This window comes from Microplitis mediator, chromosome 10, assembly GCF_029852145.1.
Source record: "Microplitis mediator isolate UGA2020A chromosome 10, iyMicMedi2.1, whole genome shotgun sequence".
Lineage (NCBI taxonomy): Eukaryota > Metazoa > Arthropoda > Insecta > Hymenoptera > Braconidae > Microplitis > Microplitis mediator.
The window spans coordinates 5,098,758-5,123,751 of NC_079978.1; the positions used below are offsets into that span (position 1 = coordinate 5,098,758).

General features: G+C 31.2%; 5 protein-coding genes across 18 annotated transcripts; 3 read left to right on the top strand and 2 right to left on the bottom strand.

Moving 5' to 3' along the window:
- Positions 1-71: 71 nt before the first annotated feature.
- Positions 72-9,060, bottom strand: LOC130676735 (5-demethoxyubiquinone hydroxylase, mitochondrial). Of its 4 annotated transcripts, none has more exons than XM_057483207.1 (6): positions 8,472-8,639; positions 5,506-5,671; positions 4,239-5,432; positions 3,896-4,134; positions 2,729-3,809; positions 72-2,662 (listed from the first exon to the last, which is right to left on the bottom strand). In XM_057483207.1, the coding sequence occupies exons 2-3, from the start codon at positions 5,663-5,665 to the stop codon at positions 4,993-4,995; spliced, it is 600 nt and encodes a 199-aa protein (XP_057339190.1). In that variant the 5' UTR covers positions 5,666-5,671; positions 8,472-8,639; the 3' UTR covers positions 72-2,662; positions 2,729-3,809; positions 3,896-4,134; positions 4,239-4,992. The 4 variants fall into 4 exon arrangements, with proteins under 4 accessions (XP_057339190.1, XP_057339189.1, XP_057339191.1 ...); XM_057483206.1 differs by having other exon boundaries at positions 72-2,348; positions 2,422-3,809; XM_057483208.1 differs by lacking the exon at positions 8,472-8,639 and adding an exon at positions 9,042-9,060 and having other exon boundaries at positions 72-3,809.
- Positions 2,156-7,916, top strand: LOC130676734 (protein shifted). 3 transcript variants are annotated; one of them, XM_057483203.1, is made up of 7 exons: positions 2,156-2,176; positions 3,696-3,789; positions 3,898-4,140; positions 4,220-4,414; positions 4,640-4,792; positions 5,710-5,805; positions 7,690-7,916. In XM_057483203.1, exons 1-7 carry the CDS (start codon positions 2,171-2,173, stop codon positions 7,914-7,916), a joined length of 1,014 nt encoding a protein of 337 aa, XP_057339186.1. In that variant the 5' UTR covers positions 2,156-2,170. The 3 variants fall into 3 exon arrangements, with proteins under 3 accessions (XP_057339186.1, XP_057339184.1, XP_057339185.1); XM_057483201.1 differs by lacking the exon at positions 2,156-2,176 and having other exon boundaries at positions 3,621-3,789; XM_057483202.1 differs by lacking the exon at positions 2,156-2,176 and having other exon boundaries at positions 3,621-3,789; positions 4,220-4,363.
- LOC130676732 (DNA-binding protein Ewg) lies at positions 8,761-18,188 on the top strand. Of its 8 annotated transcripts, XM_057483193.1 has the most exons (9): positions 8,793-8,897; positions 9,404-9,588; positions 10,717-11,053; positions 11,785-11,909; positions 11,990-12,415; positions 12,596-12,901; positions 13,201-13,341; positions 13,459-13,600; positions 15,322-18,188. In XM_057483193.1, the coding sequence occupies exons 3-9, from the start codon at positions 10,867-10,869 to the stop codon at positions 15,648-15,650; spliced, it is 1,656 nt and encodes a 551-aa protein (XP_057339176.1). In that variant the 5' UTR covers positions 8,793-8,897; positions 9,404-9,588; positions 10,717-10,866; the 3' UTR covers positions 15,651-18,188. The 8 variants fall into 8 exon arrangements, with proteins under 8 accessions (XP_057339178.1, XP_057339176.1, XP_057339175.1 ...); XM_057483195.1 differs by lacking the exon at positions 9,404-9,588 and having other exon boundaries at positions 8,761-8,897; XM_057483192.1 differs by lacking the exon at positions 8,793-8,897 and having other exon boundaries at positions 9,047-9,588.
- Positions 17,771-18,764, bottom strand: LOC130676736 (cytochrome c oxidase subunit 5A, mitochondrial). The gene is made up of 2 exons (XM_057483209.1): positions 18,433-18,764; positions 17,771-18,254 (listed from the first exon to the last, which is right to left on the bottom strand). Exons 1-2 carry the CDS (start codon positions 18,638-18,640, stop codon positions 18,004-18,006), a joined length of 459 nt encoding a protein of 152 aa, XP_057339192.1. The 5' UTR covers positions 18,641-18,764; the 3' UTR covers positions 17,771-18,003.
- Positions 18,765-19,531: 767 nt separating this feature from the next.
- On the top strand, positions 19,532-24,876 carry LOC130676737 (MYND-type zinc finger-containing chromatin reader ZMYND8). 2 transcript variants are annotated; one of them, XM_057483210.1, is made up of 6 exons: positions 19,532-19,785; positions 19,851-20,588; positions 21,478-21,799; positions 21,896-22,079; positions 22,151-23,872; positions 24,467-24,876. In XM_057483210.1, exons 2-6 carry the CDS (start codon positions 19,993-19,995, stop codon positions 24,835-24,837), a joined length of 3,195 nt encoding a protein of 1,064 aa, XP_057339193.1. In that variant the 5' UTR covers positions 19,532-19,785; positions 19,851-19,992; the 3' UTR covers positions 24,838-24,876. The 2 variants fall into 2 exon arrangements, with proteins under 2 accessions (XP_057339193.1, XP_057339194.1); XM_057483211.1 differs by having other exon boundaries at positions 19,535-19,785; positions 21,899-22,079.
- The last annotated feature ends 118 nt before the right edge of the window (positions 24,877-24,994 follow it).

Below are 24,994 nucleotides of genomic sequence, written 5' to 3' on the forward strand. Positions count from 1 at the left end.
TAATTAAAAAATATTATGTACTAAGATGCAAAAATAACTCGATTCATATTTCTGCCTAAATGTATAAATAGTTTTTTTTTTATTTAGATTTTAAATATTTACTATACATACAATTGTGCATTAATATGAATAATTGGCACCATTTTATACAAATAGAAGTTTTTTTGTACCAGACTTGGCTCTGAAAATAATTTATTATAAGAATCTCGATATTTTATTTAATAACGAATCTCAATGCATCAAATGACAGTAGAAAAAAAACTTATCAACTCGTCCGATTTAAATTATACATATACATATTATATTTTGACGTTTATTACGTTGCATATTGTTAAGAAAATCATTATTATTATTAGTATTATTTTTTAAGTATAAATTATAATTAATTTTTTTTAGTTATAGTCGATTTTTTGTAACGCATTCCATCATACGTCCATGTAACATCCCCATGTCAATAAAAAAAATAAAAATGATAAAAAAAAAACAAAACCATTAATTACTAGTCTTAAATGTTAAGTCAAGAAGATGATTAAATAGTTGTAAACTAATATACATATTTGTGGGATCAATCATGAGGGTGTTGGCGAGTAGAGGGATGACAAGAGGACTCGTCGACCCCCTGCGGTCTTTGAGGGATCCTCAGATCTCTCTTTTTGAGTCTTACTAGTTATTGCGAGTGTCTTTCTCTCTTCTAATCTGTATACTACTAAACTTACAACTACTACTACTACTACTACTGCTACACTCGATGAAGAAAGACGAGGAGAGAAACTGAAGATAAAACGGAAAGAGTTATAAAATAAGAGACAAGAGTGCAGCTTCTCGGCCTGGTCGAACGGGTCCAGAGAGTCTGGACAGAAGTCGTGCGAGATCTGACCGATAATGTAATTATGCGGGACAGGTTTTTTGTGGTGTACATGGATCTCACGGTATCTCTCTCACTTTGGGGCCCTTTCAGCGCAGACAGAGATGAAAATAATTCTCTTGTACGGTCTTGTGTATTATATAGAGAGTAGAGAGGATCGAGAATTGCCGATACGATGAGATGGAGATTATCGCGATCTGCGCACATAAACTTTCATGATGTTGCTTACAGATTAATGTAAGCTATATTATTTATTCTTGGATATATTATTTTTTTTTAATATCAAAAAAATATATGTATTTATAATGTTTTAAATTGATCGTATAAATAGACATGAAGTAAACTTTGTATGAAATATCTTGTGTTGGATCTTATATCATGTGTGATCTCTCTCACGATTGTATATAATATTCAAGACAAGACCAATTGCGTAGCATGTTGTATCACGATTGATATTATTACAGAATCTATAGGGTGGTTCATCAATCCGTTCTCAATTAGAGTATACTGAGATAAATTGATACTTTTAGTAACGAGCATACAAAAAAATCAGCACTGGAGCCGTGAAAATGGGTATCAATTTTTTTATACTGCAGTTAGCTGACGTCTTATAATTTTTAGATTTTTTTAAAAACGACAAATTATATAAAAAAAATATTTTTAAAAATTGCACCCATAGCTTTCTTAATTTTCTACATGTGCATAATTTTTTTTTTTTTTTTTAATGAACTTGTTGAAAAAAAATCCGAAAATTGGTCTAGTCAGTGTAAGAATAATTTGTTGATATTTTTATCTGTGCGAGGATGAAACATTAAATGAGTTAATGAGTAAAAAAAGTACGATTATAAATAGCAAAAAAAAAATCCTCTGGGCAGAAACGTGGGCGACGGTGGATAAAACAAGAGCCGCGGTCTGTAATGTCGTCGTCGTCTTAAGAGAATAAGAAATGAGAGAGGAAGTTGAGAGAAGAAAATGCGAGGTATAACAATGAGCCATTTGTTAGGTAGCCCATCCCTCTCAGTACTTGGTGAATACAATGAACACTATTATCAACTATTGATCGTATATGCTCTCTAAAGCCTGTTGCGTACCCTGTGCATTATTTATTATTTTTTTGCCCATTTAATCTTGACAGCATTTAAAAGGCCTTTAGGCTTGAGATGAAGATATCTCTCCAGTCGACTAGTCGTGTCTCACGGAGTCAAATAGAAGTTATTAAAAATAAATTGTGTCTCAGTATGTCGCTAATTGGATTGATTATTTTATTCCATCCGAATATATTTATCTCATGTTGATCTTTCAGAAATGATGGTGATTGATCACAATTAATCAATAACAAATATATTCGCCAAGTTTGTTTATTGCTTTTTTTATAGATATATTTATTCATATTAATATTATTGTTATTATTATAATCATTATATAAATTAACGCATCGTTAAAGTGATGTGTGTATTGCGTGCGTGTTGACCGTATGCGTGACCTGAAAATTATTCGATTTGCTAAGTAGCCGGCTCTCACCTACTAATAACTATATAGTAGAGTATATATACTACCGAAGACATCGTGAGAAACAAGGTCGAGGGACTGCGATTTGTGTTGGTCGACAGTCTGATCTTCTCTTATTTTATCTTCTCCTCTTCTCTTATAATACCAAATGCAAAGACGAAGGAGACCGAAGAACCAAAGGTGACGTTAAAAACTGGTTCCCTCCTCTCGCATCGGTTACCTCTCCAACGAGCGCGTAAATCCGCAGTCACTTCGCAGCCGGATTCTCAATTTCCCGGACACCCTCTTCTTTTTACATATAAATAAATAAATATATATATATATAAATATAAATATACACAAACAGCTTCATACCACTATTATTACAACCAACTCATCTCGTTACACGCGAACCTGTTTAGCAAATTTAAATAATTTCAACGCCATTATCATCAATATACTATTATTAATCCTCATTATAATAATAACAGTAATAGACATATATTTATGTTTTTTTGAACCAGTGTCAAAAGGCATAAAAGGTTTTTCTTTTTTTAAAAATCAAAATCAGGTATAAAGTTTCCACGATGTGAAAAATTGTCTTGTTGACGTTCAATAGCAAAAGGAACTACGTCTTGTTCTTTTTTCTTGGTTGTAGCTTTTTACTCTTTTATCTTTTGCTGTCTTGTCTTGTCTTGTCTTGTCTCGTGGGACTGGTGTACCGCAGCGGGAGTTTTTCGCCGGTGTGCAACAGTGTGCACACACCCTTATCCCGATATATTGGATGGAACTGGTAGATAGGGATCTCGCGCGGTAAGAGAGCACGAAACACAGCCTGCAGGCCTTTTCTCATTGAGTCAGTCAGTCAGTCAGTCAGTTACTTAGCCGCAGTGAACGTGTCGACACGCTCCCCATTTCTCCATCATCTCCTGTGGACATCCACTCTGTATTCTCTATATCTCCCCACCCCCACCCACTTGTCTTACTAGTCTTTTGGTTCACGCTTCCTCCTCCTCCTCCTACTCTTTCACTCTATCAACATCAACATCTCCAGCATCACCTTCACCTCCACTTCTCTCACCATCATCATCACCATCCTCTTCTTCTTCCTTCAACACAACAGGTAAATAAAATACCCGTGAAATTTTAAATTTAACGCTACTTGAGTAGCTTAATGATAAAACAAGTTAATCAGTGAAGTATAATCATCATCATTAACATCCTTGTTATTTTACTGCTACCGATAAAACACCTGTTACAAAGAGAAATGCCGTGGGTTTCGCATGTCATCCTCGCGGTTGTCGCTGCTACTCTTGCTACAGTAATTCTTCATACTGAACAGGTAATTGCCAGACATCATCGCACGGGTAATCCTCATAAGCCTGAAGGTGACATATCACTTTGGATTGATCGACAGCAAATTAAAATGTTTAGCGGTGAGCTCATTTTTTTTTCCCTGTAATAAAAGTAAATCATAATCATAAATTTAAAATAATAATTTTTGCGCCAAACGATAGATGACTGATGGTTTTAAATTCTTACAGGATTGGAGATGGAAATCTATGCAATAACTGAAGGCAGAGTGCTGTCGTATTTGCTGGACCCAGAATTGGAGAATAAATTACCGATAATACCCAGTGAAGTTTCTTACGTTAATTTTACATGGAAGTCTGGAGTTAAAAAATATTATTACAATTTCTATCGTCTGTCTTCACTTGACGAGTCGATATTAAAAACACCGTCGATCACCATTAAAACAAAAGGTCGTGTGCCTAAAAGACCTAAAGGTAATTTAATCAGTTATTATTATCATCATTATGATTATTAATTAAGTGAATATAAATGAATGGTAAATATTGTTTTAAGAATTCAGCATTTTATTGACCTGCTCTGGCAATAGCTCAGGAGTAGTACAATTTAGCATTGGACTGATCATTGAGACGCGCAAGGGTAAACCGCTAAATGGGACTCCCCTACGTCTCAACTTGAGAAAAGAATGCGCCGTGCGCGGTGAGTGCGTCAGTCGCGCCCAAGATCACCACTTCTCCACTCACACATACAGTTCTGTATCACCAGTAATCATATCACCACCAATTTGTTGCATGCTTTATGATCAAAATTTATTAATTAAAGTATTAATTTTAAATTAATAATAATAATCTCTGCATGTGTTACTCTAATGCTAAAAAATATAAAGACTAAATAATCCCACACTAGTTTAATTTGTTCTTCAACATTAAATAACAAGTTGATATATTTAGCTAATGATAATCTATTTTATTTCAGAACCAAATCCAGGACCATGTCCTGATGGTTACATGGGTCCACCGCACTGCAAAAAAGCCCTTTGCTATCCAGTTTGTATGAACGGCGGTAATTGTACTGCACCAGGAGTATGCTCATGTCCTCCTGGTTTCCAAGGACCTTATTGCGAAGGCGGTAAATATATTTATATTTTTTTTTTTAATTTTATAAATGAGATAAATATAAATAACTGACTTTATCTTGTACGTTTTAATTTATTTTTATACTTTAAAAGTAATTCGAGTACTATATATATATACAATATAATATTTCATCAATAACAGTCTTTAGTGAGCATCAATTAAATTATAATATAAATAAACAGTCGCTAAAATTTATACGACTTTAGATATCGCAATAGCAGTTTTACATCCTGCTTTGATAATTTTTGTCAGAGCGTCATAAAGCGGAGCTTGTTCAGCGCCAAGATCTATTCCCGTATCATGATGCTCCTGTTCTTCGTCGCGAAATTTTTTAATGGTCTCTAATAATTCTTCATCAACGCCATTGTCTCTATTACTATCCTCCATTAATGCACGTAATTGATCATTGTAGTGTTCAACAATAACAGTTTCAACGGCTACTGTACAAGCCATCGCGGCTTTCTCACCCATAAGCGCTGTACCGGCACCCAAAACAAATCCCGCGACATTCCATATTGGAAGCAAAGCTGTTGGTCTTGCTCTGTACTTTCGAATCAGCTCCTCAAATTTTTCTCTATGTTTCTTCTCTTGATCCCACATGTGTTCAATCGTTGGACCCACTGATGATTTGCCTAATCATTTTTTTTTTACTTAATAATATTTTTCTATTTCTATTTAATTAAAATACCAAATAATTTATGTTACCTAAGACAGCCATTTGTCCAGCATAAATTCTATCAGCTCCCAATTCCCCGGCATGATTTACTCGTATTATTGAATCGATAAGTTTCGCTGCTTTGCTATCTGCCGTTGCAACGGATGTTGTACTGGCAAAACGTACTCCATTACGTCCCAATTTTAACATTTTCTCCTGCAATTAAATTATTAATTTAAATTTTTAAATTCTAGGAATTTGCACAGAAAAATGTTTAAATGGCGGCAAATGTATTCAAAAAGATACTTGTGAATGCCCAAAAGGATACTTTGGTTTACACTGCGAATTTTGTAAGTACTTTAATAGCATGACTAGTCTTTAAAAATATATCAAATATCATGAATAATTATTTATTTTTTTAGCAGAGTAATTTCAGAAATTATTTTAATTTAAGGGTATTCTCATACAGTGCCTCCACTTTTTAAAATATGCAATGACTTTTAACTGTCACAATCGTATTCAAATTTAATTGATTAATTTGAAGAAAATTAAAACCTTAATTTAAAAAAAGGATAACGTAGTAGTAATTTCGCCGAGAAATAGAATTTTAAAAAAATTACTTGCAGTTGTTATCAATCAAGAGTTAAATGATATTTATTGAATAAATTTTAGCTTACAAAATTTTAAAATTCGAATTATAAAATTGGCATGACGATTTTACTGAAATTTATTTTCCAAATTTCGTTTAACTCTCAATTGATGTCAACTGTAAGTAATTTTTTTTAAATTATACATTCCAGCGAAATTGTATTTTTCAATTAATGCTTCAATTTTTTTTTAATTAATTGATAAAATTTTGATACACTTATAACAATTAAGTCATTGAAAATTTTTAAAAAGTGGGGGGCACTGTCTGAGAATGGCCTAATCATCATTAGTTGATATAATCTATAAAGTAACAAAAAAAAAAAAAAAAAAAAAAAAAAATACTGTTTTATATGATCGCTATTCACTGACATTTGTTATTATTGATTTAGCCAACGTTTCGGTAGCTTATTCATCATCAGTCCCAGCCCCCACTAATCTATACTCAGGAGATTCCCTAAATATACAATCCTTTTAGTTTCCTTATCGGCCATCTACCCTAAAAGGTTAGCGTGTCAATATTATCCTTTTTATTACTTTTGTTAGCTCCCTTCGACTAAGGGAAGTCCTCCACTCAATTTCTCCCTACTCTCTTTCAATATATTGAATATTAAATGTTAGAAAATTTCATAGAAAAACAAATCTATTTTATAATGCAAATGATATATTATTATGATGATAAACAAATCAACATGTCATCTAGATGAATCGCAATAAATTTTAATAGTGATCAGAAAAATATTTAAATTATTATTAATGAATTTCATGATTTTATCACCATTAATATTTGGTTTTAAAAAGTTATTGATGTACACTCGTCATTACTATCTCTCCCTCCCTAAACTAAAATCAAAACTAGACAGGCAGCCAGGCATTAAAGGTATTCCCTATCTATTCTATATATATATATTCTTAAGAGAATAAGAAAAAATTTTGTTCCCGCCATATCTATATGATAGAATTAGTTAACGTTATTGAAATTGGTATTATTAGATAGGTCTTGACTTGAATTTGTGCCTTTTCATAGTTTAAATTCTTTTTAATTTCCAAGTATTGAGATAAATAGATTTATCTATATCATTTGAATTACATTTAAATTACGCGAGAAAAAAGACGATCGTATTTATTTTCTTTAAATAAATTAATACTTTAATTATTCTGTCACTAAATATCACTGACTGTCACTGAATATATAGCTATACTATTTATATCGCGTTACTTATTCCAAAATGACAGATTTTTATACTCCCTTTTGGTTTTAGGAAGCTTTTCAATACCAAAAAAGTTTGCATAGAATAAAAAGGATTCATTGACACAAAAAATCTTTTCTCGCCCCAAGACAATTTTTGTATTTAATTGATAATGCATAAAATTTCCTGGTGCAAATTAAAATTTTTTGCGGCAAATATTTTTTTTCTGCGTATTTTATAAATTTAGTCCTGATATTTGGGCCGTCACTACGTGACTGCAGGTTGCTCGTTCCTATTTTCAGTGTCTTATCATTGTAGTATAAGTGATATTAATCTATAAGTTACCAATTACTACAATATAAATGAACAGTAACCAGTAATTTTTTTTTATTTTCTTAGCAAAATGTGTAATACCCTGTCTAAATGGCGGTAAATGTAAAGGAAATAACATCTGCAGATGTCCAAATGGTTTCAAAGGTGATCACTGTGAAATAGGCCGAAGATCGCCCCAGAGATCCGCGTGCACACGAGCATGTAGAAATGGAACCTGTCAACCTGACAACACGTGTCTGTGCGATGCCGGATGGTTTGGTAAATTGTGTAATAAAAATAAACCATGGGCTTAGCACTTAAACTCAATATTATTTTACTTTTAAGTGTATAGTTATAATAGTAATAAGTAAAAGTAATAACTCTCTCATCCAGTATTTTATATTTTTGTACCATCAGATGGATAAATAGGAGTATGAGTAATAACTTAAATTTTCATCATCGTTATTACCAGTAAAATTTATCAGTTTGATTTGATTTTAACTACGATAAAACTCATTACAATTATAACTATTATTATTTTTAATTGTAATTATAATTTTTTTGTGATGTTATCCTGATTCAGATGTGATATGTAAAGCTACTTTACACCATTTCCTTAATTAAGATATTAAAAAATAAATAAAAATTATTATTAATTCTTATATATTTTGTTAAATAAATAGTTGTATAATAAAAAAATATTAGTAACATAATAAAAAAAAAATATTTTTTACGCATTTACAACGTAATCGATTCATGATACCAATCGTCAAATTCAAAAAATTTTTCACAATTAAAATATAAAACAAAAAAAAAAATTTTTGACATTTAAATTAATAACAAGTAAATAAAATAAAAATAATGCTTACAATAATTGTCAGGAGAAAAGTGTAACAATAAAAACTCCAGTGTTTTTACAATAAAATAACAAAATAAAAAATTTTTCAAAACTTTTTTTGCCGATATGTAAACTGATGAAATATTATTGTGCAAAATCGCGCAATTTTATTTAATTTTCTGCAATCTTTAAGTTTTGCGATTAAAGTACTAGAGAAAAATTTAACGTTAGGTTAGTCTTGGTCAGTAGTTTATATTAATCAACGGAATAAATTGTATGGCTGACATAATACGTCACGTGTTTTCGTAGCCAATGGAATGGCAGATAATGAGGACGCCATGACGCGTACCCCAGACAATATCAACCAATGAAATTATTGCAGGCCCGTATACATGTATATGGTGTTCGTGTTTCACTTGTAGCTGTTGGTTATACGCCAAGATTCCGTAGTTGTCTGGTAAGTTAAAATAATTAATAAGCATTAAAATATAATGTAAGTATAAATTTAAATATTTAGGTATTGTTTTATAATTGCAAATGTAATCTGTAGATGATTTATTGGTGGAGTAGTATGGTGGGTGGTTTTAATGCGCAGACTCACTCAAAATGGCCGTGTGCCGTGTATAACCCCGCGTTTGTTGTTGCTCGTGTGTGCTGGAGTTGTTGGATAGAGAAGAGCAGAGAGCGAGTGACGAGGAACGAGTAGCAAGTAGCTCTTTACCAAGTGCTGTATACCTATAGCAGATAGATGGATGAAGGGCCCGCGTAATCGATCGATACATGAAGCCGCTGCCGCTGACGTTGGCAAAACTGGCCATGGTGTCTGTTGTGCGCGTTGTGTTGCCGAGACGTTGTTACAGGGTGCCGCGTTCGTTTCCCCGCGGTTCTGGGTCCGATCCGTTGTTGTTATTGTAATTGATAATTGTTATAAATAATATTTATTTGTAAAAACACATATTTTAGGAGTGAACCTCTGTGAAATGTTAGTGGTACGACGACGCGGACAACAACAAGAACAACGTGGTTAGGGCGTGGTGTAAAGTTAGCGCGTTACCGCTTGCTGCTGCTGACGACGGCCTCTCCGCAGACGCAATACCCCTGAGCTTCAGTGCTTCTGATCGGCGGTGACCACTCACGGACCACACAAGGTGCGTACGCAACTCCCGATTTCAACTGGGCCTGCTCCATGGCTTCGCGGCTTCCTTGGTCATGAGCTTTGCGGCCCCCGCGATTCTGTAAACTCCGTTAACTTTTCAACCAAACGTGTGCCCTGCGCATTTTCATTGCCCCCCATTCTTCGAATAAACGCGCCGTTTTACGTTCGCTAATAATCGTGCGCGCGATCATGATACTCTTTGTGTGTGAGTCTACTTTGCTACTTTTAGTTTTGTCAGGACACGAGACACTTGACAGTAGCCTGCCGTCATCAGGCTCATCAGCATGATACCATCTTCCAGCATGTAGGTATTCGTTGGTCAATCCACAAATCACTTTTTATATATTCTATACATTATTGCTGCTACTACTACTACTACTACTACTACTACAACAACAGCTATTGTGATGACTGATGACGACATCCAGGTCGATTGTCTGGTCGATGTTACTATCAGGAAGATGGTATTTGCCTGAATATCAAGTTACCCCATCCCAACAACCCCTATATCACAACTCACCCCTTGTTGCTGAGCTGAGTCTTAGACATCACTCAACCAACGAGTACTTAAGGTCTATTTTCCCTCGCCAGTTCATCGACCCTCATTCCCAACCCCCTGCGATCTAACATTCCGTGTTTTTTTTCCCTCGGAAATTATATTTTTGGAGGATTATAACAGTTAACTTTTACCAGATATATATTAACTATTCTAGCTGGCCTACCCGTGCCCTAATTTACTAATGAGTTGATCAAAGTATACATATATATGCATATACTTTGTGTACTTGAATAATTGATCGGCGTACTGAGTGAGAATAAAAATAAATAAATAACGTACGCACCCCGTAGGTCAATATTGTAAAATGTAAAGTATATTATTCGAAGGAGGGGTTTGCTTACGTACGGCATATGCTAGGGGTTCTAAGAATGACTCAGAGAAACCATAGGTATCAAGGTTGAACACTATTAGCCCAGTGTTGTAATCGATTAGGAATAAAAATAAAAAAAAAACAAGATCCGAATGAAAATCAATAGTTTAATTATTTTACAGGCAAGCTGTCGTTACAGCTGTTGACTTTATCGATTTTATTTATTTAATATTTTTTTATTCACTCGACAGGGCCTGGTGATGTATGTTGGTTGGAACCCAAGGCTGACATAGAGTTCTGGTGGGCCCTTGCAATACCGTTAACTGGAGGAGAAGAAGACAATTTATTAATAAATATTTTCAAAAAAATCCGCTACGCTGGAGGTGATAAAGAGAAGGAGGATGGTTTCATTGCCGAGCACTGAATCTGGCAACATGGATAGAATGGACCGACTGACGGACGACGACGATGATGAGCCTAGCAGTGGATCAGAGGCCTATGACGATGGTGACCTCATGCAACAAGCTATGGATGACGATGTGACGGCCCAGCTCGCCGCTGCAGGTTGGCAATACAAATGCGCTAATGGTGATTTCCATTTTTTTGCTTTTTTTCATATATGATTTTCTTCTCTAATATCATATATTACTTTTTATCTCAAAGTCCGAAAGAAAGATTGACTTTTTAAATATATTCAAAAATCATAATTTAATTAAACAAATTATTGTTTGATGACAAAAAAAAAGCAAATTTACAAGAGATCCAGTAAGAATTTTTTTATATAAATATGTAAACAATTTTTATTGTTTACATAAATGTTTTGTATTTACTAAATTATTTTTTATCTGTGTGCATTTTTTTGTTAATTTATTGCATATGTTTTTTTGTTTTTAATTACTATTATATAAATTGCTAGTTTACTTATTTCAAATTTAGTTTTATTTTCTCATTTAAGTGTCTTTATTTTAAATTGCATTGAATTACTTTTTCATTCATTTTTATATCGTTAAAAAAAAAAGAAGAAAATCATTGGTTTCGATATTTATTCAAAATTATTTTACAAATTTTAGATAATTTTAGTTTAAATATTTTTTCATTACCATTATTATTATTGTTGAATCGCGTGCACGTTCAGTATCACTACTTGCTTATGCTTTTTTTTTTTTAATGTTTTCAATTTATCGAATGTATTTTATTACTTTATTATTTCCACATCATTATATTAGCGTGATTATTATTTTATTATGTTGACAATGTAAAGATTATTCAAAATTTTCTAATTTAATTTATTTTTTTTCTTCACCTTAAAATAAATCTAGGACCTGTTGGTGTTGCCGCTGCAGCAGCAATCGTATCAGCTAAAAAACGAAAACGACCACACAGTTTTGAAACAAATCCCAGCATTAGAAAACGCCAACAAAATCGTTTATTAAGAAAACTCAGAGTAAGTAATCAGTAATTACTATATATATTTAAAAATAAATAATTAGATAATTAAAATATAAATTAAATTATGTTACTTAGCAAACCATAGATGAATTTGCGACACGAGTCGGTCAACAAGCAATAGTATTAGTAGCCACACCTGGAAAACCAAATAGTAGTTACAAAGTATTTGGAGCAAAGCCTCTTGAAGATGTAGTTAAAAATTTAAAATCAATGATTATGGAAGAGTTAGAGAGCGCATTAGCACAACAAGCACCACCACCTGTTCAAGATGATCCATCGTTATATGAATTACCGCCATTAATAATTGATGGGATACCAACACCAGTTGAAAAAATGACACAAGCACAGCTCAGGGCATTTATACCGTTGATGTTAAAGTATTCTACAGGTAGAGGTAAACCAGGTTGGGGTAGAGAAAGTACACGACCACCATGGTGGCCAAAAGAATTGCCATGGGCAAATGTACGTATGGATGCAAGGTCTGAAGATGAAAAACAAAAGGTAATAATTTATTATTCGTCATTTTAATTTCACATGAGATAAAAGATTTAGTACCGTCTAGTAGATCAAGGAACGAGGATCGGGTACTGGGTCTCTTACCTTAAATGTGAAAAAAAAAATACCAATAAATACACCCGCTGATTTTGATATCTATATAACATGTGTGTATACATATTTCAGATTTCTTGGACGCATGCGCTGAGACAAATAGTCATAAATTGTTACAAATTTCATGGAAGAGAGGATCTGTTACCAGCCTTCAATGAAGATGATGATAAATCAAATATTTTGGTTCAGCAGACGACACCACATTCGTCGCATGCATCATCAAGTCAAGGACAAAATGAACAACAACAACAGCAGCAGCAGCAACAAACGGTGGGAGTTGTTCGGCTTAGCAGCACGGGTTCATCTAAGGGAAACTCTTCGCCACAACAGATTCTTTCCGCGTCACCTACATCTCTTGCCACTGCCACTCAGGTGCTAGTGAGCGACTTTTTAAAAAATAATAATAATTCTTCACTTTTAGTTGTCTTTTAATGTTTCTATTTTTTTATTTGACCATTAACTTTTTTTAATTCATTGATTTTTTAAATTATTATTATTATTTCATTTTTTCCTATTATTTTCATTCGTTTTATTTAACATTTTATTAGGTGTTCAGTTTCCCTATGTTGAATTTCGTTATTTATTTTATTATTTACATAATTATAATTTATTATATATATTTAAATGTTATATTTAAACGTACATCACAATATTATATTCGATAAAATTAATTACAGATGACAACACAGTATCCAACAACTGTTTTACAAACGATATCGAATCCAGATGGAACGGTATCAATTATTCAAGTAGATCCAAGTAATCCGATAATAACATTGCCCGATGGTACAACTGCACAAGTTCAGGGTGTTGCCACTGTACGTTACTTCATTCAGCCTAATAAAATTGAATTTTGAATTATTAATAGATAATTATTGTTTCATTATTGATTTAAAAAAATGAAATGAAATAAATGAGTTAATTATATTACATAGATTCATACGAGTCAAGGTGACGTTCAAACAATTGGCGAAGTAGGAGGTGCTGAAGGCAGTGTTTCTGTTGACATTAACAGTGTCACTGAAGCAACACTGGGTCAAGACGGTCAAATTATTCTCACAGGAGAAGATGGACATGGTAAAACTGTTTTCTATACGCTCTGCACCGTCGCCGGCCAGGAACTACTCGAGCAGTGATTCACTTAAATTGGTTCAGGACCCCTTATTATTTTGCATGCTGCCTGCAGCGATCTATCTTAGAATGAGATATTTTTCAATTTAATTGTTCTTACTTTTTTTTTTTCTTTTTTTTTTTGTCCTAATTTTATTACTTCATCCAACGAAGTAGAATTTTTCTTTCATTTTTTTTTCAAAGTAGTTTCTTTTTTTTTTTTAATTTTTTTTTTTTGTACTGTAAATACCATCACGTATTGATAAAAAATTAGAAGTAATTTTAAATTACATCTTGGAGAGTCCATTGTCTTATTGATATCTACAAGCCATATTTATATTTAAAAAAAATCTTTACGTGTCAAAGATTATATCTTGTTTATGTGTTTCTTTTATCAAAAATTCGTGACAGATAAATAAATAAATAAATAAATAAAAAAATAAATAATTTAGAATTTTAAAACACGCGATAATGACAGAATTAAATAATTAAACATTAAAAATATAATAAAGTTACGAAAAATAGCATTTATCGATTTGTATAAATGAAGTGTACATAAATAATACTTAAATAATAATAATAATAAAAAAAAAAAAAAGATATATATAAAGAATAATAAACAGTACAATGTACAATGTTAATTAACCAAACAGTACAATCAAATGTTCAGTTAGCCTTGTAAAACAATTATTATTTTTTATATAAGTAAAAATAGTTCATCACAATAGAAGAATAGGCTGTGGATCGATATATGGATTCTTTATAATTTTACTCTAATTAAGTAAGAGCGAGAGAGGGTTAAAAAAACTAAATAAAAGGAACCAGATAGAAGATATCTCATAAGATAGCGAGACGAATTAAACCCTTTATGATTACACAATATTAAATGAATTATTAATTACATAATATATTAAATTAAATACTTAAATTTTAAGGGCTAATTTAATAGCTGTAAATAGAATTACCTTCAATTTTCTTTTTTACTCACGGATTTTTTTTCGTTTCGTAGATCAAGTAATCAGTTTTGCATGAAGTACCAAAGAGTGTTCTAGATCACAAAAAAAAATACAGGCTACTTTTTTTTTTTTTTTTTTTTTTGTTTTGTTTTTGTTTGCCATCGAAAATCAACCAAAGTTAATTTCATCACTTAAAGCGGGAATTTTAAATAATTACATTCAATATTATTATTTTTCTCTTTATTCTTATTCTTAGATGAATTTAAATATTTTTTCCTATTAAGTTTATTGAGGCGTTAAATTTAAATTTATTAATCAACAATAATGTGTAATTTTTAATTTTTAAGTGTTTTATTTAATTAGTACCGTATTCAATAATTGCTTATTGTTATTTGATTAAAAAAAAATTAAGCAAAATTAAAATAATAATAATAATAATAATAATAATTTCTTTTGTGTATTTGTTTTTATCAAACAATAGACTTTAAATGTTTATAATTTATGTGTTTAGTTATCAACGTTATTTCACGCATGATATATCATTATTATTATTATAATTCTTAATTATTAATTATAATTAGTATAGTAATTATTATTTATATCGGGTCCAAGTTTAATTGAATAAAAGATTTGGATAAAATAATAAAATAAAATAAGAAAAAAAAAAAATTATAAATAAAATGAATCCTAAAATCGCGGGTAAGAAAACGGACGGTAATTTCGGTGTTGCAGGCTATCCAGTCTCAGTGTCCGGTGTGATCACAGTACCAGTGTCAGCAAGTATGTACCAAACAATGGTGGCTAACATCCAGAGTGATGGTACCGTTCAAATGGTCACACCAATGGTACAAGTTCCAAAAGTTGAACCGGGAAATGGAGAGACTATTGAAGCTGTTACCATTCAGGGTCATCCGATGACGATGATAAATGCTAATGGTGAACACCAGGTGTTACAAGTGATATCACTCAAGGATGCTAATGCATTGACAAAAGCAATGCAAGGCGAAATAATAAAAGACGAAGACAGCCAGCAACAGCAAACGGTATCAAGTCCCGAATGAAGCGAGGTTTACTCTATAGTCTTGTCGGAATGATTTTTATTACTAATATCGTTACATACGATCATTGTAATATTAATTACTTCAATGGAAATACGGCAAATGACTATAGAAGTACGAATTTTAATAATTCAGTACTAATTACTGTGTTAACTGCACAGTAACTCTACACTATCTCTGCTTATGAAATTAAGGAGAGATTTTAAAAATGAAAAGACATTAAAAAACAGACATTGATTGATAAATTTAATTAAAAATAATAAACAATCTGATGAGTGTGCATGTTAAAGCGTGGTTAGATTTTTTTGATCTTATTATAATAATTAGAAAAAAAAATGTATTACTGTAATGTGTTTTATTGATGGTGATGATTATGGTAAAGATAAATGATGAATGTTATAAAAAATCATTCGATTAGATCTTAAGAATTATTATGATTATTAAAAATATTGTACTTTATTATTAACAGTTGTTTTAAAAATATTTTAAATTCAAAAAATTATTATTTTTTTTTTGTTTATTATTTTATTTTCCGTTCTGTTTTGTGAGTTATGATTTTTGAAAGTTTTTTTTAAGATTGTAGTAATGCCATTTATGTTTAACGTTCCCTGGTAAATAAATTAGTACATTTTACATAGGTCTAATAATTAAATCTAGTCACAAGTTATAAATATAAATATATATATTATTAAAATAAACGGGGGAACGTAAAAAATATATGGCAGTGTGTGAAATAATTATATTTGAATAAATAATTAATTGATAAATTAATAGTGAATCTTTAAGAATTTACGTTGAAACAGTCTTCGAAAATTAGATTCACATATTTTAAAATATTAAATAAATGAATTATTAATTAGAAAAAAATAAATAACAGTTTATGAAAAAATAATTAACTGTAGACTTAACTAATGAATTTAAATAATTTCACTCGTTTAATAATTTATCCAGAGTATAAAAAATGCCGGGAATATGTGGCAATTTAAATAATTCGTACGTAAATTTCATTACTCTGGATACGAGATAAATTTAATTGTTTTTATTTTTATCATTGTTTTAAATTAATTTTTTTTTAAATCTATCAAACGACTAATGAAAAATTTTAATTGTTGTAATGATAATTATTTAAAAATAATTAGAAGTAATTTAAAAAAAAAACAGTACAGTACATATTTAAAAAATTTTAGTTGATTCGTAGAGAAATAAATAATTATATAAATTAAGTAACAAGTAATTGAAATAATAAATAGTATAATTCATTACTATAATTACAGTAATTATAAGAATTTCATAATCTGTTTTATAGCACCGATAGGAAGACTAAGCATTTCTGACGGGTACAAATAGGATAAGACTTTAAATATATTTTTGTTTTTTATTTTTTAATCCGTATTCAGTTTAAATTATCATTTTTTTAATTTAAATATTTTTTTAAGTATTAATAATTATCACTAAGAATCAATAGAAAAATAAATACAAAAAAAAAATGTCAATATTCTGTGCAATTTTATTTTATCATTTTTTTTTTTAATTTTAATTACGTTGTCATTAATTATCATAAATAAAAGTTATTTAAATATAGTAAGTGATTAGATTCACACTGTGGTTTTTCTAGAACTGATTAATTTTTTCAATTAAACTATCATTGAAACAAAATATGCAGCCACCCTGTAAATTAAAATATTTAAGTAAAAACTCAGTACGCAGTATATCGTGTCATTAACTTGAAATATTTATACATATTTATTATTATATAATAATAATAATGATAAAAATAAGTTTATTATGTATGTTTACGACTATAACGAATTAACAGTGTACTCATGTAATGTAATTTGTAAATATTCTGTGTGTCGCCCACTCTGCTTTTGTTATTTTAAATGTAAGAAAAAGTAAAAAACAAATATGCAAAAGAAAAAAATTTAAATACGTAAATAATTAAATACTAATTAATTATAATAAAATAAAAACTCAGTAGAAATGAAATAATATGACGATAACACAAGAAACCATAAAGAAAAAAATCAAAAATCCTGGATATTTAATTTAATTTTGTTACTTTTTATCAATAATTAATGTACAACTTAAATGTAAAAGGAAATTTAACTAATTACTGTCTTAAATACCTTTATCACTAGTAATTTATTGATTTATTTTTTATTAAATCGTTATTATATTTACTCACAATGATATTTTAACAAGAAAATATTACAATGAATTTATTATAATAATTAACTAACTCCAATGCGTATCAATATTAATTATTGTGACTTAAATAAGACTAATTATTCTTCTTCTTCTTATTTTTTCTTCATTCTTTAATATTTTTATTTAAGCGGTTAATTTAATTGTTGATTTACATATCGTATGGAGATATGAGCGCTAACTCTGGTTTGTCGTATCCCATTTCTTCGGGTGTAAGAATACCCAACTCATCGAGAGTCGGTCTTATTTCCTGGACAACGTATGGCCAAATTACGTGGGCTTGATCTCCACCCTTGTATCTGACAACTTCGAGAAATCTGACAGCCAAAGCGTAATCATCTAAACGGCGGCAAGCTCTCAATGCTGCGTTTATTATTCTAGGTTCGGGAACAAGATCCATACCTACGACATAAATTTATTTATTTATATATATGTATATATAGACATAAATAATTCAGTTATCGAAAGTATAAAAATAATTTTTACATAACTGAGCAAAAGTCATCATAACCTCTGATGATAATTGAGTTTATTGAAGTAATTAATTAAGAAATTAGTTAATTAGGAAGTGGTGACTTACCAGCTAAATCATTCATGGCCTTACGGATTTCCCAGTGATCGATGTCCTTACGATTGAAGTAGTTTTCAAATCTGGTATCGAACTCCTCGTCGGTTTCCTGGGGACCGTGGGATGAATTTCTGGTTCCATTAACTAAAGCTGCTGATGTCCTTGGAGCAGCGATACCCCGGACGGCTGATCCAATACGTCCTGCTACAAGTCGTAGCATGGTTACAACTTTATTGTTTAATTGGTTTATGTAAATTAACAATTAAATATATTGTCGCAGGTCCAGTCCGGGTGCACGAAAAAATTTTCAGTGGACTATTGCGTAAAAGATGATGGTGAAGAGAACCAGCGCTAGAGGGAAGGGACAATCAGGGCAACTGAAGTTAGCAACTGATTGCGATATGAATGTAGCTGACAAATGGAAATTTTTTAAATTTTAGAATAAATAATTGAAATGTAAGAGTGAAAAAAAAAATGCGTATTTAGACAAATGAAAAATCTGTATGCGCATTTTTTTAAATTTCGTTATTTTAAGTCATTTATTTATTTATTTCAAATTTATAATTTTCTCGTCTGCTACATTCACTCTCATCAACATGATCCTGAAGTTAGCAGACAATTGATAATTTTCGAATTTTTTTTCAATTAATTATTTACAGAAAAAAAATGCACATGTAGAAAATTGAAACAACAATAGGTACAATTATTTTAAATATTTTTTTTTATAGTTTATTGTTTTTAAAAGTATTAGACAAATCATGTTAACCAATAGAACAAAAAAAAACATGAGTGTGGTAGCAGACATCAGACAAATTTAAAATTATAAATAAATAGAGTAAATAATTTTAAAAAATACTAATTACAAAAAATGCACTTGTGAATTTTTAAATTTTTTAAGTGCGCATATTTTTAAATTTTTAAAATTAATTATTTACTCTGTTTAATTTAAAATTTGTCTGATGTCTGCTACATTCACGCTCATAAAAACTCATTGTTGCCAATTAAAAAAAAACTGAACTTTGTTGCATGCCTTGTATTCCAAAAATAAGAAAAAAAATATAAAGCTGTAAAATTTTGTGAATTTTTATAATCTCAATCTGCGCCTTGTTTATTTTATTTAAATAAATCATGCTATCAATTAAAAAATTTATTAAGTGTAGTATAAGTACCAATTGTTTTTAGTGTTAAAAAAAATATGTGTTATTTACATAAACATTAATTTTAAATTAACATCAACTAAGTGTTTAAGCAGATTATTGTAAATTTGTGTTTTATCTTTTTTTTTAACCGTTAATTAAAAATAAACTGGTATCTGCTATATCAGTGATGTACTTTGTATCAATGTATGAATGTAATTAACTTGAGGTAAGAATTATTTTTTTGAATAAAAATTTATATTTAAATAATTACTAATTTTTGTGTTTTTTTAGGATTTACTGGAAATCATCAAAAATATTGGATACGAATAAATTATTTTCGTTGATGGATTTTGCGCATGAAAGCGTTTGTATAAAAATATACTGAAAATTTTATTGTAATAATTAATTAGTTATATAAATATTCTGATAAATAATGGAGACGATCGAGAGTGAAAATAAAGAACTGGAAATAAAAGTAACGGAGGATAGTAAAGATAATGATGGACATGATAAATTAAACAGTAATTCAGTAAATCATGATGTTGATGTTGATGCTGGTAAAAATCAAGTGACGAAGGCAGATGATAAGGTAACTCCTGATGTGAATAGTAACAGTGATTCTGATGCACAGTGTTGTGCTAAAATAAATAATTCGGAGTCATTTGATAAATTGAATGATAGTAGTATTGATAATGCTAGTAGTGGGAGCCATAATTTAGTTATTGATGAAAGTGCTAATGGAGTTGATAGTAAAGATGATGATGGTGATGATGATGATAATGATTGTGAGAAGGAAGAAGCTAAAGAAAATAAGGAAACAACAGAAGTAAAAGAAGTGACGGAAGTAAAAGAAGTTGCAGAAGCAAAAGATGTAGAAGAAGCAAAAAAAATCACAGAAGTTGAAGAAGAAAAAGTTGAAAAAAATGATACTTTAAATGTTTCTCAGGTACTTAGTGACACTTCTATAAGTAATGATGATACCAATAATGAATTATCAACAACGGATGAAAGAAAACGTAAATCATCAACGTGAGTACTTGAAATATTAATATTTTTATTTATTTTATTTTCATGATAAGGTAAGAGACCCAGTACCCGATCAGGGAATTAGTATCCGATCACTCATGTATTTGTATTCTTATATTTACTAATTATAAATATACAAATACAGGGAGAGATCGGGTACTAGGTCTTTTATCTTATCAGCATCAAAACTTCAGTGTCTCAATGCCGCGAATTAATATCAGCAAACGCGTAAATTGTGAATGTCTTCAGTCAGTGGGCAGAAACAAACTTGTTTCGTCCCTTGGGAACAGACAAATAATATTTCCGCATGCTGACTTAAGGCTTTCGCAGTTTAAATTCTGATAGGGTAGAGGTACCGTTTTTGGCCACTTTAGGGCCAGTTTTGGACACTTGAAAAATTAAAATAAAATAATTTGTAAAAGACGCAATGACAAAATTCATTTTTAAAATGTATTCAAAGATAATTTTAACCCGCTATTAAACTGGAAATTTCATTTGATACTTTTTCATTAATTTAAATAAAGTATCAAATGTCTAAAAATGGAGCAGTGGCCACAAATGGTACCTCTACCCTACTTGTCATTTGTTTAATAGCAATTTCAATCCATTCATTTTATTTACGTAAATGACCGTTCTGACTGTGATTACGTTTGATAAAAATTACTGTGAATAATAAACAGTATTTATAGTTTTTGCTTAATTATAAATTTCAAATGACAATTTAATAGTTGATTACACGATTGGTCTTAAATTAACTTGTGTGTAACTCAGAACGAAAGACGATTTCAAACTGCGGGTGATGTCAGCCAACTTCACCCTGGTCTGAAATCGTTTTGTTTCATCTTTTGTCACACAATATATTATTTATTCGAGTTGTGTAATGTATTTTTAGAGATCAAGTACAAGAGACTCCCACAGAAGAATCAAATAAAAATAAAAAACGTCCAAAAATAACAAATAATCGAGACAACTATTGTTGGAGATGTCACAAAGACGGTGTTGAAGCTAACTGCAGCGCTTGCCCACGAGCATGGCATCGTAAGTGTATCGGCGGGACATCACCAACGACAGACAATTGGATATGTGGCGAATGCGCGAGTATATTGCAAGCGGAAAATGCATCAACTCGTTCCCCTACCATGGCTCATATCACCGTTGATCAGCTCTGTTTGGTCTTAAAATATGTAATTGGATGTATGAAACATTTTGTTGGTGTACGTTAACTATAAGAGCTTATTCATTATCTTCGGAACATTTTAAACAATGGTTTTAAATTAATAAAAAAATGTGTGTTTTGTTTTTTATTCAAGCAGTCAGAGCCATTCTGGAATGCTGTTGACTTGAAAGAAGTCCCAAATTACATGGACTACGTGGTGAAACCCATGGATTTAAACTTACTGGAGAGTAACGTCGATGCTAAACTCTATGGTAGCACTGATGCATTTATGGCTGATGCCAAATGGATACAACACAATTGTATTGTATTTAATACATGTAAGAATTCTTGACTGAGACAAATAATTATTTTATTTACTGTTGATAAAATTTAATTTAATTTTTTACAGGCGGTGGCGAGTATGCAGACACGTCAAGATTAACTAACGCGGCAAAATTAATTATCAAAATAGCGCGGCAAGAAGTATCTGAATACGAAGCATGTCCTGATTGTTACTCACGTGGTCGTAATATACCACGAGCGAATCCGTCCTGGTTTGTCGAAGCTTGCAGTAAACCTCATCCACTTATTTGGGCAAAGCTCAAAGGTTTTCCATTCTGGCCGGCAAAAGCTTTGCCCCGTGTCAATGCTCTTGGTCATGTTGATGTCAGATTCTTTGGAGCTCACGACCGTGCCTGGATAGCACCCAAAGATATCTATCTTTTCTCCAAAGAACCACCGACATCATTGCCAAAAAAAAAACGATACGAAATGCTAGACTGTCTAAAAGAAATAAATCGTCATTGTAAAAAATTGGAAATGGCATTTGGACCTTTCACATATGCGCCGGCGAGGACTATGTACAATCCAAATGATGAAAATCAGATAAAACTTTTACTACCCCAGTATGATCCGACGTGTATATATGATTTGACGTTTGTCAATCATAATCATCAGTTATCACAGTCACTATCTAGTAGTTTGAATGAGACACCCTCACCAGTTAAAAATTCAGTGCCGTTTAATGAGAAGCTGGATGATGAAAATTTACGTTCCTCGACTCCTGTCAAGGATTCCGCGGTAATTATGAAGAGAAAAGGACGGAAACGTAAAATAACTGATGACGGAAATCCAATTGATGCTAAAAAAATGGTGAAAAAAAGGGGACCTAGGAAATCACTTGGGAATAAAGTTGATGAGGATTCTTCTTTGAAGGAACAATCAGAAGATTCATCAGCTAAAGATAATACTGCTTCATCAACAGAGCCAACAATAACAGCAACCGGAACATCAAGTAAAAATAATAATGCACCAGAAAATAAAATAAAATCACGTAAATGGATTTCTAAAAAATTTATTCCACCTGAAAAACATTTTCATAAAATTAATAGACCAACAAGATTAGGATCTAAAGATCTTTATGATAAACAAAATAGTCTACGGAAAACAAATGCCCATGGAAGATCAAGTAGACCAGCTATTATGCGTCCTTACAAACACAGAGCTGCTAAATTACACAATTCAGAACAAGATAAAGTAACAGCTCCAGTTACAAGGTCATATATTGAAGAAAACCAGGAAAAAAAAAAAAATATTAATGATGAAAATACTTCAAGTACGGGCGCTAATCAATCAGTAGAAACGAATTCATCTTCAGTCAATTCAATTCGTCCAGAAATTTCGATTGAAAAAACTAATCATCTAGTAAATAATCCAATTAGTCTGCCATCAAATTTGATTCCCGGAAAACGACAGAGTAAAGCAAAAAAATCGTTTCCTAATAAACCGCCTCAAATTCCGACACGGTCGTTTTTAAAATCAGCATCAATCAGTAATAGAACAGAAGTTAATGATAAACAAGACATTAAATTAAATATTCCAGTTGTACGTAATGACAATGGAAGGAATTATCAATTACCTCCACCTGAAGCTGGTCCAATGAGCACTCAGTTGAATCGTAGTGCGAATGAATTAGTGCGACAAATGGCTAGATTGATGGAAGAAGCGATCAAAGAGACTGCTGGGAAGCCAAATAGTCAAGAAGAAGTTAATAGATTTGTCTTGGAATTGGAAATAGAACGTATGAAATGGGAGCACCAACAACATCTTGCTGAAATAAAACACAATACAGGTACATATTTATCATAATAAATTAATTACAGTACAACCTGGTTATAAGTTACTTTCCCTCTATTTTTTTTGCTCGTCTCGAAATGGTACCCTCGCTCCAGTTCTACTGACGAAGTTTTTCGGTTGTCGCGAAATTGTTTCTGTAGTTCTTTTATAAGTTAATCAAGTATGTACGTAAATAATTAAATAATGTAACGAGACCGAAGTCTGCCTCCTTTTTACAGAAAACCGTTCACGCCCTTTCGGGTACTCACGCGTTTCGTACATCCCTATCTTCTACTATAATATAATTATAGCGAAATATTGAGCATTAGCTCCCCTAGGATCGATGATCAGATAAAGAATCCTTTTGCGTGTGTGCCGAACCAACAGCAACTACGAGTCCGTGCCCATCAAATCCTAAACATTCGATTTCCTTTATGCCAGCTTGGAATAATGGATTCACCCATAGCACCAATTGCATGTATTGGTCAAGAGGGGACGTGGTTTCTTCCCCTGTCTTCCTGAGAAACTCAGGGAGTCCCTAAGTAATTTATAACCAGGTTGAACTGTAATTGATAATCAATCAGATATGACTAATTCTTTAATTATTTAGATCGAACTTTGAGGGAAATGAGAGCGAGTTTGGAGGTTGAAAGATTGCGGGCGATTGAAGAAATCCGTAAAGAAGCCAGCGATGAAAAAGCTCGCTGTATTCTAGAAACTAAAGCAAAACAATGGTGTGCTTCGTGCTGGCAAGAAGCAAATTATTATTGCTGCTGGAATACGTCTTACTGCAACCCAACGTGCCAACAGCAGCACTGGAAAAGTCACATGAGTAAATGTACTCATCACAAACAATTACAATCAAATCCTCATGGTGCTAATACTCACACAAATAATGCTCATCAATCGCAACAAGAACTTGTTATGCCAACATTATTACCGAGTGCTCAATCAAATTCGTCAAATGTACGTGGAGCATAGACAAATAAATTGAATTAAATAATAAATGGATTATAAAATTACATCCCAATTATAACTTTTTCTACTGCTTCAATGGAAATTTTTTTTATTAATTAACCATTTAATTTGTCAATCTAATGAATTAAAAATTAAGTATTTATAATAAAATAAAAAAAAC